The sequence below is a fragment of the Amblyomma mixtum genome, chromosome 3 (assembly GCF_055824585.1).
Source record: "Amblyomma mixtum isolate Tamu chromosome 3, ASM5582458v1, whole genome shotgun sequence".
Lineage (NCBI taxonomy): Eukaryota > Metazoa > Arthropoda > Arachnida > Ixodida > Ixodidae > Amblyomma > Amblyomma mixtum.
Window position 1 is genome coordinate 218,705,643 of NC_143014.1, and position 16,221 is coordinate 218,721,863.

Genomic DNA, 16,221 nt, shown 5'->3' on the forward strand with positions numbered 1-16,221 from the left:
GTCTTACCTTCAGCTGCGACCATTTGGTGTAGGCCCGCTTCGTTCTTCTCGCAGATTTCGTCACTAACAGCCGCCGCTGGTGAGCGCTAGCTCCGATGCTCCTAGCGCTTTCTGAAGAGGGAGATTATCTGCAGTATTTGCATTTCTTTGCAAAAACTTCAACTAGAAAGACGGCTCCATCGTCGCCCGGCTAATACAAAGAATAAAAAGTTTGTAGAACTTCCCCAGCGTGTGTTCATGCATGAATTTTTTTTCACTTGGAAGCATAAACAAACTGCTGAGTTGCTGCCAGTGAAAATTTATTCACTCGTGCGGAATTGTTAAACCGAGTACCTGCATGCAGAGCGGCAAAAGTGATTCCTGGCAAATGATATTCCAAAACTGACGATGTGGAGTTGGGAGAATCGGAAAAATTCAGGGGGTACTTGGCTCTCAAAAGTGCTGCAAGGCGAAAGCCTTTCCTGGCGCGCTGTTTGGCGTTGACTGCGAGAGTGTATGTGTACTAGTACTACACATTACAGCTACACACTTTGACTGCCGACTTGGACTGCTTCTTTAGCACGACTCTCTCTCTGCTTCGATGACTTCGGTTGTATCCATGGCTCTGTTCGCAGTAATGAGGTATGTAATGTGGTCACCCACGGACGCCTTACGTCCCCTGTCGGAGCGGACGACCACAATTTTATTATTTGTCGTCTGCTCTAAAAGGGGGCGTCAGGCATCCGAGGGTGACCTCATTACTGCGAATCCGCGCCCTCTGACGTCATAACCATTTCGACCAACCGAAAAGCGTGACACTTCTGCTGACAACCGTCTGCTGACAACCTTCTGTCGACAACCTCCTGTCGACAACGATGAGGCAATAAAGGCTGTCGCCTTAAAACAGGCACCTTCAGCGCCACTAGGTGGGAGCGTCGCCGTACAGTGTACCAGGTGCGGCTTTTTGGTAGCAAGAGGGGCAGGTATTGGCTCGCTTCTTCAGCCGCCTCTAAATTTGTCGCAAAGGCTGCATGCCTAGGCTCTATCACCGGTTGGAGCTGACCGCATGAGGTGCATATCCGTGGGCTTCTGACGTCGGTTCCCTGCCCTGGGGGGGGGGGGGGGGGGGGGGGGCATTGCTGCTTTCTGTGAATACCGCTTAAACTGCGTAATTCTTTATTTCATTTAATAACGCGTCGGCCTCTTTTCTAGGAGCAACTCTGACGGAGAGAAAAAAAGTGCAACAGGAATAAAGCAGACAAGTTTCGTTTATTTCACCGAACTTTTCTCCTGTTCTTAAAAACTAGCACATACATTCTACTCATTTAGACACATTAAATATGCCATCTACTTTGTTCAGAGAGAAAAAAAAGCTTCTGGAATATTGAGACGTGGAGCGAAAGCAGAATCTGTGTAATGTAAGATATACGCATGCGTGCTATTGTAACGTAGTATTGAAATGTAGGAGCAGCCGTTGACTGCCGCAGGTGGTGGCACGCCGTTTCGCGAACTGTTAGTGAGAGAATAAAAAAAAGTTTCATTAAACAGTAAGTAGAAAGGAAATAAGCCGACGAAATGTATATCCCTATTTCCTCTAAAAATATTTAAAAAGGCATTTGAATAAATTTCTCACACACGTCATGATATGCTCAAATGGACAGTGGCTTAACACTCTGATCATTTTCCTGTGCAGTAACATATTAAACAAATGACACGAAGCAAACTCTCTTTAAAAAACCGCGTCTCCCCTCTTCTTCGCAACAAACGGATTATTCCACGACTTTAATTTTGGCATTAATTCACTGCATATGAAAAATGCATATCAGCCAGACCAGAACGATAGCACGAGCCGGTAGCAAAAGCGTTATTGTGAGGCACGTTTGTGTTATGTCTCATGCTATTTGTGAAGCCAGCGCATGGCGCGCCCCAGTGAATTCGTGCGACCGTACATCGCCGTCACGGCACGCGTTCGTGAGGCTCGTGTGAAGCTCTATTCTTACCCAATTTTTTTTCTCGTTTAGTTGTGGCCCCAGAAACAAACTCTCGATTTGCAGTCATGTGCTAAAACAGATGGCACCGGTACCGGCGTACTGCGTCATAATGTGCCAGTGCTCACACCTGTTGTTTTTCGAAATGAAGTTGTGTATAGAAGCAGTGATTTCTGCCTAAAAAGTTTTCGGGGCCATGTTGGCGGCTGAAAATCTGCCCGCCTTTTGGTATAGACGAAGGTGATTAGGATATATTTAGAAACTGTGAATCTTTTTGCATGTCCGGGCCATGACTCTGTTCAAAATATGATCATGCTGAACGCCACCGTTGTAGTATTTATTGGGGCACAGCTGCAGGATAGTTTTTGCGTAGACAGCAGTGTTCTGCTTGAGGGTATAGATTGCTCGATATTCTTTGGTGATGACAGCCATGATTTTGCACTGAAAGAGAAGCCCTTAAGTTTAACAGCTTCTGATTTGTTCACTCAATGTCACGCGCAGTCTGCTCTTCAGTATCTCCTAAGCGGCCATAACGTATTCAGCCTCTTCATGTAATACATAAAAAAGCATAGCTTACAATTCTTCAGATAAGATTGACGCTGTGAAAGCTGTCCTTTAACTCTTCTTTGCGCACTTTAAACTCGAGCAAGAGAGCCCTTGCTTGAAAACTCCTAAATGAGCCAACAATGATGAAGATGCAGATTAGAACGGTGTTCGCAAGGAGTTCAGACACATTGCGACCTCGCTGAAATGTAAAAAGATTCATAGCGGTCGCTTAAGCTTAAGAGGGATTTTTTATGATGGACGATGTCATGGCTTCGGAACTGTATTAACAACCAATAAATGCATTTCCGACGTTACAGAGGGCCATCCTTTCGAAAAAAAAGCAACACACATCGAAAGGATATCAGTTCTGCTGACAGACAAATACTATGCCGTATAACGACACGAATGATACCTATGCTGTGTTATTTCCAGAGCGTAGCAAAATTACGCATATGCTTTTTACGTCCTACTGGTCGGTGCCAAAGTTATCAGCATGGATGGTAGGAAACTAGGAGTCCATATGCAGTGACTGTCGTACTACTGGAAGTAAATGCTAACGGCATCTGCTTCATAGCAATCAGGCAGAAGGGCTGCCCTCAACTTTCTTCATACGGCCGCCTTCTGTGCGGCGCCTTTGAAGCGTCCCACGAAATTTCACTTCACTAGCACAGAAATGGCGGACGACAGCTTGATCGTTCGTCTTCCTTCCGGTCAGAAATGAGAAGATTTCGTGGGCTCTGCCCCAGCGTGAGCTTCATTGTGCTTGAATTGCTGCTGCTTCCGCCTCCTGTTTCCGCTTCCCATGAGCTTGTTAAAAGCCAGCTTTTCGAGCGCACTTGTCGGTCCTTCGCACGCTAGGTAAGCCAAGTACGAAAGCAGGAAGCTCCAGATGAGCACCGAGAAGAACAAGGAGACCTGCAAAGAAATCCAGGAAAATTATCAGTGCAAAATATGAGGCGGTAGGAGGCGCTAGAGTTTTCTCAAAGAACTCGCACCCTCTAGGCTTCAACGTGCGTGCAGGATTTTAATGAGTGAAAGACTTCGCGGTCATCTCCTACCGAAATCATGTGGAAACATTGTATAAGGTGCGCTAATACTGGAGGTTTAAGAATAAACTCTCACGAACATTTGAAAATGCTGTTCTTGAGCTAAGAGACAATTTTTTTGTAATAGTACTGACAGTGGTGACGTCCGTTAGTGAACAGGCAGCACGTGTTCGTTATTAAGGCGTGAGCGGAGGCGTGATGTATTAATTATTCAGGTAGCTGCGCCTGCCATCCCAGGGGAGTAGTGGCACTCGATGGCAACCATAAACGATGGCGTCCACATGCAACCTGGCAGGCGGCGATAAATTTGATGATTAGTCGTGTGAGGTTGCTCGGGAAAAGCAACCTGGTTCGCACAAATTCCACCGGTGGCAGCGCCTGCCATTCCAGGGCAGTGTCGCACTGCTTAAGCGCTTCTCCTGTGTTCTCGCGTCTCTCGTCCTTGTTGCTTCGCGCTGCCGCTTTCCACGAAATAGCCGGTGCACCACTGCGCCAGGAGTGGTATGAGGAGTCCGCGGGGGCAATGAAGTTAAGTAAAGAAAGACCAATTCTGCATATATCAGCATTAGCCGATTAGCTATCACGTCATACAATTAAGGCTGACCATAGCGCTGATCAGAAGGGGGGCGGCGGCGTCGCGGCGGCGGCTACGTTGAGCCATGCAGAAGTAGAATTACCAGCCGCATGGGATCGGGTTATATCACGCCGCAGCGCACAGCGCCTGCGTTCACTAAGGGAAAGGTCGGGCTTACGCCTTCGCATACGTAAACAGTCTTAAGTGTCTCTGCCTACTTTTTTCCTGGCCGCCTAAAACGTAATGAAATAAGTAAAAGACCAGTTTTCATTGTAATTAGGGCATCATAGTTAGCCGTTAGTAACCGCAGCATGACTGTTTAGACGGTGAAGAATGTGATTGCGCTCGGTGCTGCGCTACAAGAAATCTTGGCTCTCCCGTGGCGTTCTGAACCGAAATATAGAGTCGGAAGAGCATACGCTGCCACAGCCATCAACACACGCCACTAGGCGACGTGCACGTCACGTGACCACCTTGGAAAAGCACAAAACTACCTATGGCGCCAGGCCATTTCCGGTTTTTTCGTCGGGTACAAGTGGCATATGAGCGTCCTGCTGGGGTATCTGCCGCGCCGTTTTTGTTTAGCGGCTATGTTTGGGAAAGGCAGCCGTAAATGCTCGATTGGCTGGATTAAGTAAGAACGCGTGCTGCATTGGCTTCCGTGTCTAAAGCACAACCACATTGCTTTCGAGTGGCGCGCGTTTTCGCAAGAAAATCACGCCTACCAATGCAATGCTGCTGTTTTTCGTGGCTGTAACGTGCCCGGCTGCGCACTCCTCTGCTTTCAGTTTATTGCGGTGGTGGCCTTATCACACGCGAATGCAGTAAGTAATTTCCGCTTGGCTAGAAGTACGGGCTAGGTGGACGTTCATGCTTGCGAAACTACCCAGATGGCAAGGAAAAACACATGGAACGGAAGACACATGGCCCAGTCTCACCCCTCTAAAAGGAAAAAGTTAAACATTCAATGCATGACCACCGCTTGCAAAACGAAGCTGGCGTGCAAGGCCACAGCCACGCCTTGTGCACCTTAAGTAGCGACGTTCGCACTATCAATAAAGAGAAAACCGGTTCCTCTTACGACCTGCTTTTTGTTGAATGCAGTTATTGACGCAATGCAAACACCGCTCCGACGTTTCCGGAAGTTGTTCTTCCGTAAGTGTTTAGGGTAGTCCCCATCGTCGTCATCTGCCGGGTCTGTTTAGATGCAGAGAAAAAAGTCTGAGGTTTTAACAAAGCAGTCTTTCTCAGTATCCTACAACGGCATGCTAGTGCGCCACCACTGGCGAAGGTGCATGTGGAGAACTAACATGAAAAGGAACTTTCAAGCTTTCATTTCCAGTGAGAACTGTCATTTCTATCGGTGAACGGAAAAGTTGCAGCGCAGAAGGGGACGGTTGCTCAAAGCCCTTCGAATAGGAGTCTTAGCATTTGCGTCCATTGTTTAACTGAAGAGCCTCAAGCAGTCGATCGTAAAAGGTCCAGCTTTTACCTGATTGAAGTGTGAAAAAAAAAGGCGCTCCCGAGACATGTGCAGCATGAGCTCGACGAAAGGCAGATGGATGAGGTAGACTCCGAACGAAAGCTTGCTCAACGGCACAAAAACGTCGCAGGACAGGAACTTGGAGAAAACACCTGCAATGAAGAAGCATTGGCATACTATGTTTGAGAATAGTGTAATGAAGGCCACAAATGATGAAAGGTCACAGAGATATCTTTCTCACACACACATACACGCGCGCGCACACACACGCACAAAGACAACTGCTGCCCGCTCTCTTCTCACGTGCATCTGAATGGAAAAGCCTTACCGCCTCTTCCCGTGGAACACGCTAGCGTGGCCCAGGCTAGGAAGATCGACCACAGGAAGCGGTCAGAGAACGCAGCGAGCAGGTTTCCCATAACGGTAGTAGGATTCGGACTCCTGTACCAGGCGATCTTCATGAAAATGCAGCAGAGCATGGAGATTGACGCCACGCACCAGCCTGCTAGCCGCATTGCCTAGCAGAACACAAAAAAGGAGTATGAGCACTGATATTTAAAACTGCGGAGCGCTTGTCGTAATACACTAACTGGAAATTTTTATTTGGCACGGCAAACATGGAGACTTTTCACGCGCTAAGTATGTGCCTCGAGCGTCACGCTGCGCCACTTGCGAGCACAGAGTGGCATTAATATGCAACTTTCGAAACTCCACAATGGCGACGCATTCACGCATTAACGCCGCAGGCCTGTGGCACGAAGGGAAACCGCGACCGTTTTTCGTGAGTAGCGAAGAGAAGCGGGCAAACTAGAACTTAGAAGAGCAGAGCAATGACCATAAATGCTTCTTCCTGACAATGTAATAATATCGGCTCGTATACGTATTACTAAGCATTGGGGAAAGCCATGCATGTTGGAAAAATATGAGCGTGCTATTAATGTCTGCAGGTATTTTGATGAGTCTGTGAAATACTAATCCAGAAATATAGTACCGCCAGTAGGCGTTGGGAAATGTTGATGATAGAGACGGAGATGTCATGTCCGAAGACGTCGTGCGCTCTAACTGTTGCAAATAGTTCCTGTTTTCAAGCAGCCGTTGTAGTTATTGGCTTTGCATTTTAAATTTATTGATGATGCACGCTTCAACCACCCGAATGTGTGCATGCTAAAAGATTGAGTAAATTTTTTTACATTAATTCAGGATCACTTAAATTCTTGTGATGATTACTTACGCTCAATTTCTTCTGGTTTCAGCTCCTCAAACCAGCACTTTTATTGTCTCCTGTCTCTCAAGAAACTCACGTACTTTCATGAGGTGAGGTTTTTTTTTAATAATCATTCTAACACACTGATCGCACGTATTGCCCTTAGAAAGACGGTTTCTAGAAGCCATGCTGAGGAATAGTGTTGTTAATATGCGTGAAACTTAAGCTTTCTAGCTGCAGCAGATACATTAATTAAGCAATTTGCAAATAGTATTTTTTTTCGAAACCGAATCCAGTACGAATCGGCTAGCTTCACTGGCGAATCTAATGAGAACAGTGTATTCAAAAACGTCATCGAATACGAATACAATAGTGAATGAATCGAATCGAATATTGTTGTGATTTTTTGCTACATGTTTGAATATTCGCGCAAAAGGAATATTCACGCAAACCAGCGAAGGGGCTAGCGGCAGCTTAAACGAAAGAAGCAACGCTAATCTTTACTGAAGGAGACGCAACCCAAAGTTCGTGTATTAACTCTGTAACCACTACGCCATACGTGTAAGAAATTTACCTTTCCTGAGGACGACAGCGAAGAAACGAACACAAAATGAAGGCAGGTTTTGCTAAACCTAGCTGAACCTTCTCGCGTTGCCCAATCATGAAGGTCGTATGTATGAGAACATGAATGCCGCTGCACAAATGGACAGCGTCGAATCGCTGAATCCCCCTTCCCGCACGGAACGATCACGCGGCATGCTTTGCGGTGTCGGAGTGAGCCCTGTTTTTGAAAATGTAATCGAAAAAAAAAGCTATGAAGTGCCCTTTTCGGAGTACGTGCCATTTATTCGAACACTATTTTACAACTTGAGAATAGATTCGATTCTCTTCAAATAACCATGAACATGCCGTGTTTGATTCGTCCAGCGAATCAAATAGAAGAATATTGGAAAATATAGAATATTCGCACATCTCTATACTTAAAAATTAAAAAGTGCACTCTTCTAACTGCGATCAAAAAGACGCACCGTTCTTTAATACAAAATGCTGCCGTTTGTGAAAACAAGTAAACAAATTGATTGATTCTGAAAGAAGCAACTTATTAGACATTTGTGTTTCAAGTAATACAAGAACTGGTCACTTGCGCTACGAAAATTATGCTCCAAATTCGCATTTTCTAAAGCACAGTGTTGGTTATCGAAACGGTATCACGGTAAACTCAACGCTTTCATTGACAAATCGTAAGTGGTAATTTCATGGTAGTATTGTGAAAAAGTAATTTCACTAAATCTAAAAAATCAAAAAGGTTTCCCGGATGAGGACATGACAGGTGTCACTATATACACATGTACATACAATGAAGATGGTTATTTACAGTGCGCAAAATAGCGGTCGCCTTCTTCTAGACTAGCCTACCTTGGTTATTTTGCGCTGCCGGAAGTCTTCCATGATGAGGAATGTGATGCATCCGCTGAAGTAGCACATGGCGTGATAAAAGGGTCGTTGGTAATAATTATTCACAGTTTTTATTGCTACCCTGGAAGAGAGGGCGGAAACGTAAAAACACACACATTAATAAAACAGAAAGTAAGCGAGCGGAAAATGCGAGACGGCCGCTTCAGAGCATTAAGCTATTTTTGCCTAAGAATTTTTTTTCTAACTTTCGCTGAGCCTGAACTTTTATAGTGTCCAGGGCACAGATTGCGTAACATCCCTCACGTAAGAATGCCACATGATTTGCAGCCACTCGAGAATTGTTCACTAATGAAATCAACAAGATTGTGCGTGGTGCACTTACAGCATTCAAAGGCGAAGACGCGACCGAATTATGAACAAATCCTAGGGGCGTGAAAGAAAAATTCTTTTTCCAGAAAAAAAAAGGCATTTTAGTAGTTTCGAATGGAGGATGACATATTTACGAAGAAGCATGAAACGAAAGCTGCATACAAAATGAGTTAAGGGATGTATTGAATTGGTTGTTATCGACTATTAAAAACCAAGTGTCCAGAGTTAGGCGATGGGCGAACGCGGAGGCGGCCTTTGCGCCCAACTCTAAACTGCTGCAATGCATGAAGTGACCTCACGCGAATTCAGGGTTATCAGCGTTAAAACCGCTTGGCGCTCTATATCGCCCGGCGCTCTTTATCGGCGCTCTGTACCGTAAACGAGGGGGAAAGTGCTGCGTTCACCGCGCATACCGATTCCGTGTGTCTAGAGTGCCGACAAAACGCCATCAAGCTTTCCGTCGCATGCAGCGGCAAACGACCTTTCACATGACGTCAAGAACGCGTTTCTCTTTGGCAGCATTGGTGGTAGCGGCAAAAGATAAGACCACTTCGATGATTAGATCTGCCCTCGGAGCGTGCGCTGCATTGCCAATATGAGCGTGGGCACTGCGAGTTCAATCATTGGCCAATAGGCAAGAGGAAGGCGGCTATGACGTCTATCAGCCGCCGCCGAAGGCTTCGGAAAGCGAACTTGAGAAACGGCGCCAGATAAAGCTCACAGATTGCAGGCTTTCAAGTAATTAGAACTTTCCTGATGTTCCCCGTAGTCCTTCCTGGATGTTTAATACTGCTTTTTTTGTTGCGTCTTTTGTGATGCCTTAATCGTTGCTTCTAAAGAAACTAACCTAAATTTTGTCTTTAACCTCAAGCTCAGTGCACTCTTGTTTGTTTTATTTCTGGAAATACATGGCGGTATAGCACTTATGTACTGAACACATTCCTGCAGCATCTGCCTAAACCGGAAACAAGGAGGCACTGCGTAGTCTTGAGTCTTTTAGCATTTCTCGTGACTTCGCGTCCCATCTCAGGATTCTCATTGATCCTCAATGAACGGCAGGAGTGTGTGGCAGTTCATGAATAGCTTTTTTCACCAATGAGATTTAGAAATTCCAGAGTGACACTTTGAATCCTGTAGTCGCTGTCATGTGACTTTGCGCAAGGTGACTCTTTCTTTTCTTCTTTATCATCTTTTCTTTCTTATACCTCAAAAATCTGAACTATACACCCTCATTATATACATTTCGCGCTGAGCGCAGCGGGAGCTTAGAGTTAATTGCACTCACAGCTATTTCTGGCCACTTGGCTGCAGTGGTGCCAAAGGCGAATTCGTAAGTAACAAGTAAACTGCACTAAATTATTATAGATGATGCTTTACAGAAAGAGGATTCTTTATAGATGATGCTTGATATTATAGAGGATGCTTGACATGGCGAGATAATAATATAAATTTCTGCTAAAGGCGCCCTGTAAGCTTGGGCTTTGTCACAGAAACCGCCAGTTAGAGAATTAAGATCGATCTTAGCGCTAAAGCTTTAGCGATGATCAGGCCGGTACAGAAAAGGTCTTCACACGAGATGAATCGTTCTAGCCTCTGCCCATTGTTTCCAGTAAAGAGGTTTACATTTTGGGCGCTTCGTCTGTTAAACCTTTCTAGATGCTCAAGGCAATAATAGGCAATAATAGCATTTGTTTACTGGCATATGTAACAGAGAAAGGTGGGCTAGTTGGTGTTTTCCTTCCTACGTACAGCCCCCGTCAAAAGTATACAGCCCAAGGGGTTTGCTTACGAGACCTGCAGCGTGCCTCGTTATGCATCCTTAGCGATCGTAATCTCTCGGAAGAGGAATGGCTTCGGGCCCTCAATCCTCCAGAGCTTTGGGCGGATAGATGTGCCAGGGAGCCGCGCTAAACAGCTTAGACGCAAACTCCTAGGGCTGTATACTTTTGACGGGGTCTGTACATCCCTTTATCGTTTGTGCGGTTTTAGATGCATTCACGTTGTACTACTGACTAGGACACGAAATTCCAGCTCACATTGTTTTACCCCGCCATAAAGTAAAACCCTGGGAGCAGACAGCTTGAAAAGATCACGCCGAAGGTTCTTGGCGTGTTAATGAAGTGTCGGGAGTAGGCTTTCAAAGTATGGGAGTGAACACTAAGTACTGCAGTAGTTAGTGCAGTATTCAAATTGTGGCGGAATGGAACCTGTACCAAGCCTCATTCGCTCCACGCGGAAGACCTTCGTACTGCGAAAAATAATAAATAAATAAGGTTTCCTTGCCACCACTTAGGATTCGCAGCGCGCAAGGCGGAGGAGGGGGGGGGGGGGGAGAGAAAGGGACAAACACACCGTTCACTCAAAACTATAATTTCACTAGTAAAAATGGAGATAATATACATAGGACTGCGCAAGAAAAGTGAAGGGCCAGCCATCAGAAAAAAGGGAAAAAAGAGGGAAACACGGTGCGACCTGAAGTCATGTGCGACTAACTCGATGCCTTCTCCCCAACATACAATAAAAGCGATGTCTGGCTCACGCGAGCGTCCTTACTCCTTTCGATGCCGGAGCCTTCCGCAAGCTCTTGCGTACACGACCTAGAGGCGCTCGCATGAACACATGCAGTGCACAGTTTGCCACGAATATGACCTCACCGTTTTTTTTCTCCACACACGCAATTTGTTCACTGTCGTACTCACTCGGGTCTCTGTGATGGGAGGATCAGGAACGGCATGACATCAGAATCACTGGCCAAGGTCCATGCGACGATGATGTAGCTCAGCAGAGACAGCAGGATGAACGCTCCCAAGGTCAGCGTTTTCCGGCTTAACACATAATGTACGCGGTGAGTTTTGGTGCAAGGAGGGAGAGAGAATAAAACGAGACAAATGTAAAAAAAAAAATCAAGTATGAAACAAGTGGCCTCACGCGGATTTTTTTTTTCGATCAAAAATGAAAATCGTTTACATTTTCTGAACACTTTCACTTGGCTTGACACTGCCCAGAAAGCGGTGGTTTTCCAACTTCCGCGACTTCACTAGCCCATGCAAAGTTCGAACAATCCTATAGGTCCGCGTCAGTCTGGCAGCATGGGCTCTTTTAACCTGTCCTCCATTCACTTATTTCCTGTTATTAACATTTCTTTCCCACATTAGCTTCCATTGGTCACTTCAAGGTATACCACGGGAACACCTTCTGATATGGACGAAACTCGAACTAACAGCCTCGTAACCAGCAGCACAAGCCGTAAGAAACTAAGACACTGAGGCAAACATTGATGCACCTGGGCATTATCTTGCCATTAGTTGTTGAAGGCTCTCTTCAGGGTTTCTAGGGCCACAGCCGAAAATACATGGTGACAGTGAGCTTCCGATGTTCATTGACAAACTTTAAAGAGCACGGACACTCTCAATTTGTGGCTTCGGTGGGCACACTTGCTAAACACTCACTAGCTTGAAAATGACTCTATATCAGATACAATGGAATGCAACGCGCAGGTGGAACTGCGCATGCGTTTTCAAAGATAATAGCAGCCCACTAGTCGTCCATCCTAAATGAGTTTACCCCTGCGGCATCACCTTCTTCTGCGCTGTGGTGTCTGTGGGAGTCATTTGTGTGCTTTGCACACTTCCGGGGATAGCGAAGAAATCGGAATTATCGGCGCCGGTGCTTCAACAGTTTGAGCTGTTCATACTCTACGCTGGATATAGTGACTGCACTCATGTATATACAGATAGCTCTGTCTCTTCTGCTAGTTCAGCTTTTGCCGTGGTCATTCCTGCGAGACAGGCCATTATTAACTAATTTCGCGTTGGACAACTTCCAGCGGGTCAGAATTCCCCGCTCTCTGTGCGGCTGCGAAGTAAATCGGTGTACAAGGGGCCCCATAAATGGGCTGTGTTCTGCGATTAAAAAGTTGCCATACAATGTTTCAATTCTGCTTCACGCCATGACGACCACGTGCAGATTGTAACGGAGAAAAGACAGCTACAAAACCAAGTACTGGAAGAGAGTCCGGACGCCATCTTCCATTAGCTACCACCACACAGTGGCATTGCTGTAAACACTGCTGCTCGATCGGCCCACGGCAGTGCTAACGCTGCAAGACATCTGCGAGTGCTTGGCCGAAACGAGACTTTATCTTCATGGTCTGCCCCTGAAATCTCGGCATGCCGTTTGCACCGTCTCGACCCTTTTTTCACCTCAGTCCACCGTCCGGACTCTCCACTGAGATGCTACCATGTTGCGTCGCCTGTGGCTAGCAGTAGCGTTTAAAAATACCTACTCCCACTTAATCGCAATGTCAGACCCGCCTGCGTGTGAGAACTGCGGGTGTGATTAGGGAATTGAGCACATACTAATGGGAGCTTTGTCAAGCTGCTCTTGAGCGGCTTTTACTCCCATACACCTCAAACATGTATGTAAACATGCTTGTTTGAAATAAACTCATACTCATACTCATACTTTGTGACTGCCCTCGGTTTGAGCGTGAGCGTGTCCTCCTGGCTGCAACGCTCCGATGCTTAGATCCTCGGTCCCTTACTGAAGCCACGATTCTGGGTCCGTGGAGTGAACGTTCATCTCAGGGGACAGCTGTGACGGCGCTTTAAAGTTCTTGAAGGGCTCAGGATTGAAATCGAGGTTGTAAACTTTCAATGCGCACCCTGCGTATCCGGTTAGCAATGATCTATGTACATGTGGAGAAGTGATCTCCTCTCTATCTCTCTTTCTCTCTCCCTTCGTTCGTGTAGGGTAGCATACTGGGCATCGCCTAGATAACCTCCCTGCCTTTCCGTCCATCTTCCTCTCTTACTTAGGATTCATAAAAGTGAGCAGTCTGTTTCACGTAATGCGAAATCGTGTTTCTAAAGACGGCATGGTACATGATGCCCCCCAAAGAAAGCGGTATTCTTGTGTGGCGTGGAGAAAGCAGGATTATTCTTCACGCTGTACATGGATACTGTTTACCAGTAACAGTTTAAGCATTATATCGATAGGAATGCTTGCCAAGGTTCCACTAATAATTCGTACGCTACGAAAACAAAATGTACGAAAGGCGCAACATGGAAAAATATATCTTTAGTTCTTTTTCTTTTATGGTCTAAAGCAGGATTCTGCAAATTTTCGGTCAAACGGCCGGATTTTAGCTTTGTCAAGACGACGAGCGCTGCTAAATAAATAGATATTTACAAGCCCTAAATATGTGCATGCGTGTTTGTGTTTTAAAATAAGCAAATATAGGCAGCTCATTCGGATTACCGAAGGAAGCAGCACGTCGCTGTTAGGCAGAAGAGTTTTCACTAATCTTCCTTCAGTTTTGACGCGGAACCGTGAAAAGAAAAAAGATCGAAAACAAACAATGACTACAGAAACAAACTATGACGAGTATCGAAGACCACGTATCGCGTATCGGAGTGCGTTTTTGCTGCTGCTTTGGCTGCCCTTCTCCCAACCATTTTTAAAACGCAAAAAAAGGCACACCGCACCAGGCAGAACTCAAGCGAAGCATCGGATGAGGTCGCCTCGGCGGACCCACTCGAGAAGTCTTATTCGGCGCCGCTCAAGCTGTCTTCAATCACGCCATTTTTGCTCATCATGTAATTATTACTATTGGCGAACACGAGCTCTTCCTTTCTGCAATTATGTAGCCAGTTCTTCAGGTTGAGAACATGCTCGCGAAAAGTATTTGACGCCTTCTCAGAAATCTGTCAGGATTACACGGTGTCCTAGCAAAGCCCCATTAGGTCTCGTCCTCACTTAGGCCCAGGCAGCTAGCCGTCGGCTATAGAAAACTACGTCGGTCGTCTTAACGTTGGAGATGTAGTCGTACAAAAGAGCGAACGAAAAACTGACACGCATCGGCTTACATTGCCACGGACGAATCGTAGAGGTTCATAAGAGCCCCGACGAGACGGGTGCCCCAGGCCACTTCTCGTGGTCGCAGTAGGCAGGGGCGGGACGCTTTGAGGGGGTTGTGTCCCATTGCGGGCCGGTCGGAACTACACCACCGGTAGATTGTGCCTACGCGTCATAGTTTGGAGCCCCCTGTTCTAATGAAAGCGCTTAATGAGGGGCGCAGTTTCAGATTACAGCTGCTCGGGCATCGGGCTCGCTCCCAGTCACGGCGGATGCGCTGACTTATCCAAGCCTTGCTGATAGCTAGCAGATGAGTGCGAGCAGTCGCAAAAAAAAAAAAAATTGGAAACACGCTCCTCTTCACATATGCACGTTTAGAAAATATTTCTGCATTTCTTATTTAAATAGTTGATGCACAGCACGCTTCATATACTACGCGCCCGTGGGAATATTACGGCTGTTGAGTTAAGTGAAATGAACAGTACACGTTACACCCCTTCAGGCACAGCATGGAAAATTCACAAAAGCTGCGTTACAAAAATTCTGTCCTCACATCCATTTTATCAAATTGTACGAATTTAAATGCAATGTAGCTAGTGGTCGAGGTCTGGGTTCTTTCGGCGTGCCTCTGACGAGGAGTAGTGCTCTTTAGAATTCCGACCGTCGTGTGGCCTTGCAACGGTGCATCTTTCAATTCCAGAGTTAGGGAAGATAGAAAAATTTTATCAGGAATCATCGGAAACTGCCTCTTTTATTCTGCCAGTCAGACGTCAGAAAATACATTCCATAGCTGTTTACTCGCGGCAGCCTTGCTCGAACAGTTTAGAATTTCTTTACGACATCCGAATTACCGCACCTATCCACGTGTGTTGGAAACCCGCTTCCAAGAAAAAAGCTTCAGTCAATTCGTTTCATTTATCGTCAGCTCAAAATTTCGGCTAGCAACTAGTCACGCTGCCAAAACTGACACGATTTCAAATCTCTAGGAAGTTTTGGTGACAACCCCGAGAGCGCAGTGGTCTCAGTGAAGAAGAGAAGACCATGTGTGTTGAGGCATTCCTAACGGTTATGCGACTGAATATCAGAAGTGTGTGTGCATGTGTGTGTGGCTACGCTGGTAGAGTGGAGGGAGGTATCAGAAATACTGAAAAGGGGGGGGGGTGCTATCAGCGTTGTGCACGAGGCATCGCACCCAAACGGCTCAACACGGCTTGCGAAAGGGTCGACGAACGGTAGCTACGCCTGCACCACAGCCTGGACCCATTTGCGAGGCCTTTGGCGACCGACCTGGAGGCGACGTAAGTCTATGCAATCTTTAAACAAACCTAGACGTTACATCTTATCTTGCGGACGTGGGCTTAGACACCGTTGTACCGTCCTTCACGAAGCGTAAGGCCGACGAAAACAGAGATGCGATCATGAAAGAAACGCAAATGTGACGTTATTGTGGAGTAAGCAATGTCAAAGGAAAGTAAAAGCCTGCAGCAACGATGGTTGTCTGTGAACGCATCGGAAATATGTTAAACAACGACGGCATCACTACCAAGCCAGAAGCAGCCGCTTTATATGACCATGAAGAAATTCCTGAATCTTTGTTCTGTTGCTGTGCTGAGGGCGAACGCGTTTCCAACAAGTTATTCCGACTGGATGAGGTCATTGCGCAGAGCGATGTGTACGCTGAAGGAACTAGAAAAAAATAACAGCGTTCAGCTGGCTTAGCGAAAGCCGATGTCGGGTCATATTCAAGATGCTCGTTTGAA

General features: G+C 46.3%; 1 protein-coding gene across 1 annotated transcript in view; it reads right to left on the bottom strand.

The window, feature by feature from the left end:
• Positions 1-1,288: 1,288 nt before the first annotated feature.
• The window catches only part of LOC149353713 (nose resistant to fluoxetine protein 6-like), a 56,253-nt gene continuing 41,320 nt past the window's right edge, over positions 1,289-16,221 (bottom strand). The window contains exons 11-15 of the mRNA XM_089582750.1: positions 11,305-11,430; positions 8,237-8,357; positions 5,945-6,134; positions 5,626-5,768; positions 1,289-3,428 (exon numbers count right to left, since the gene is read on the bottom strand). Coding sequence (XP_089438876.1) covers positions 3,225-3,428; positions 5,626-5,768; positions 5,945-6,134; positions 8,237-8,357; positions 11,305-11,430 — 784 coding nt within the window. The 3' untranslated portion in view covers positions 1,289-3,224. The remainder of the gene's footprint in view (positions 3,429-5,625; positions 5,769-5,944; positions 6,135-8,236; positions 8,358-11,304; positions 11,431-16,221) is intronic.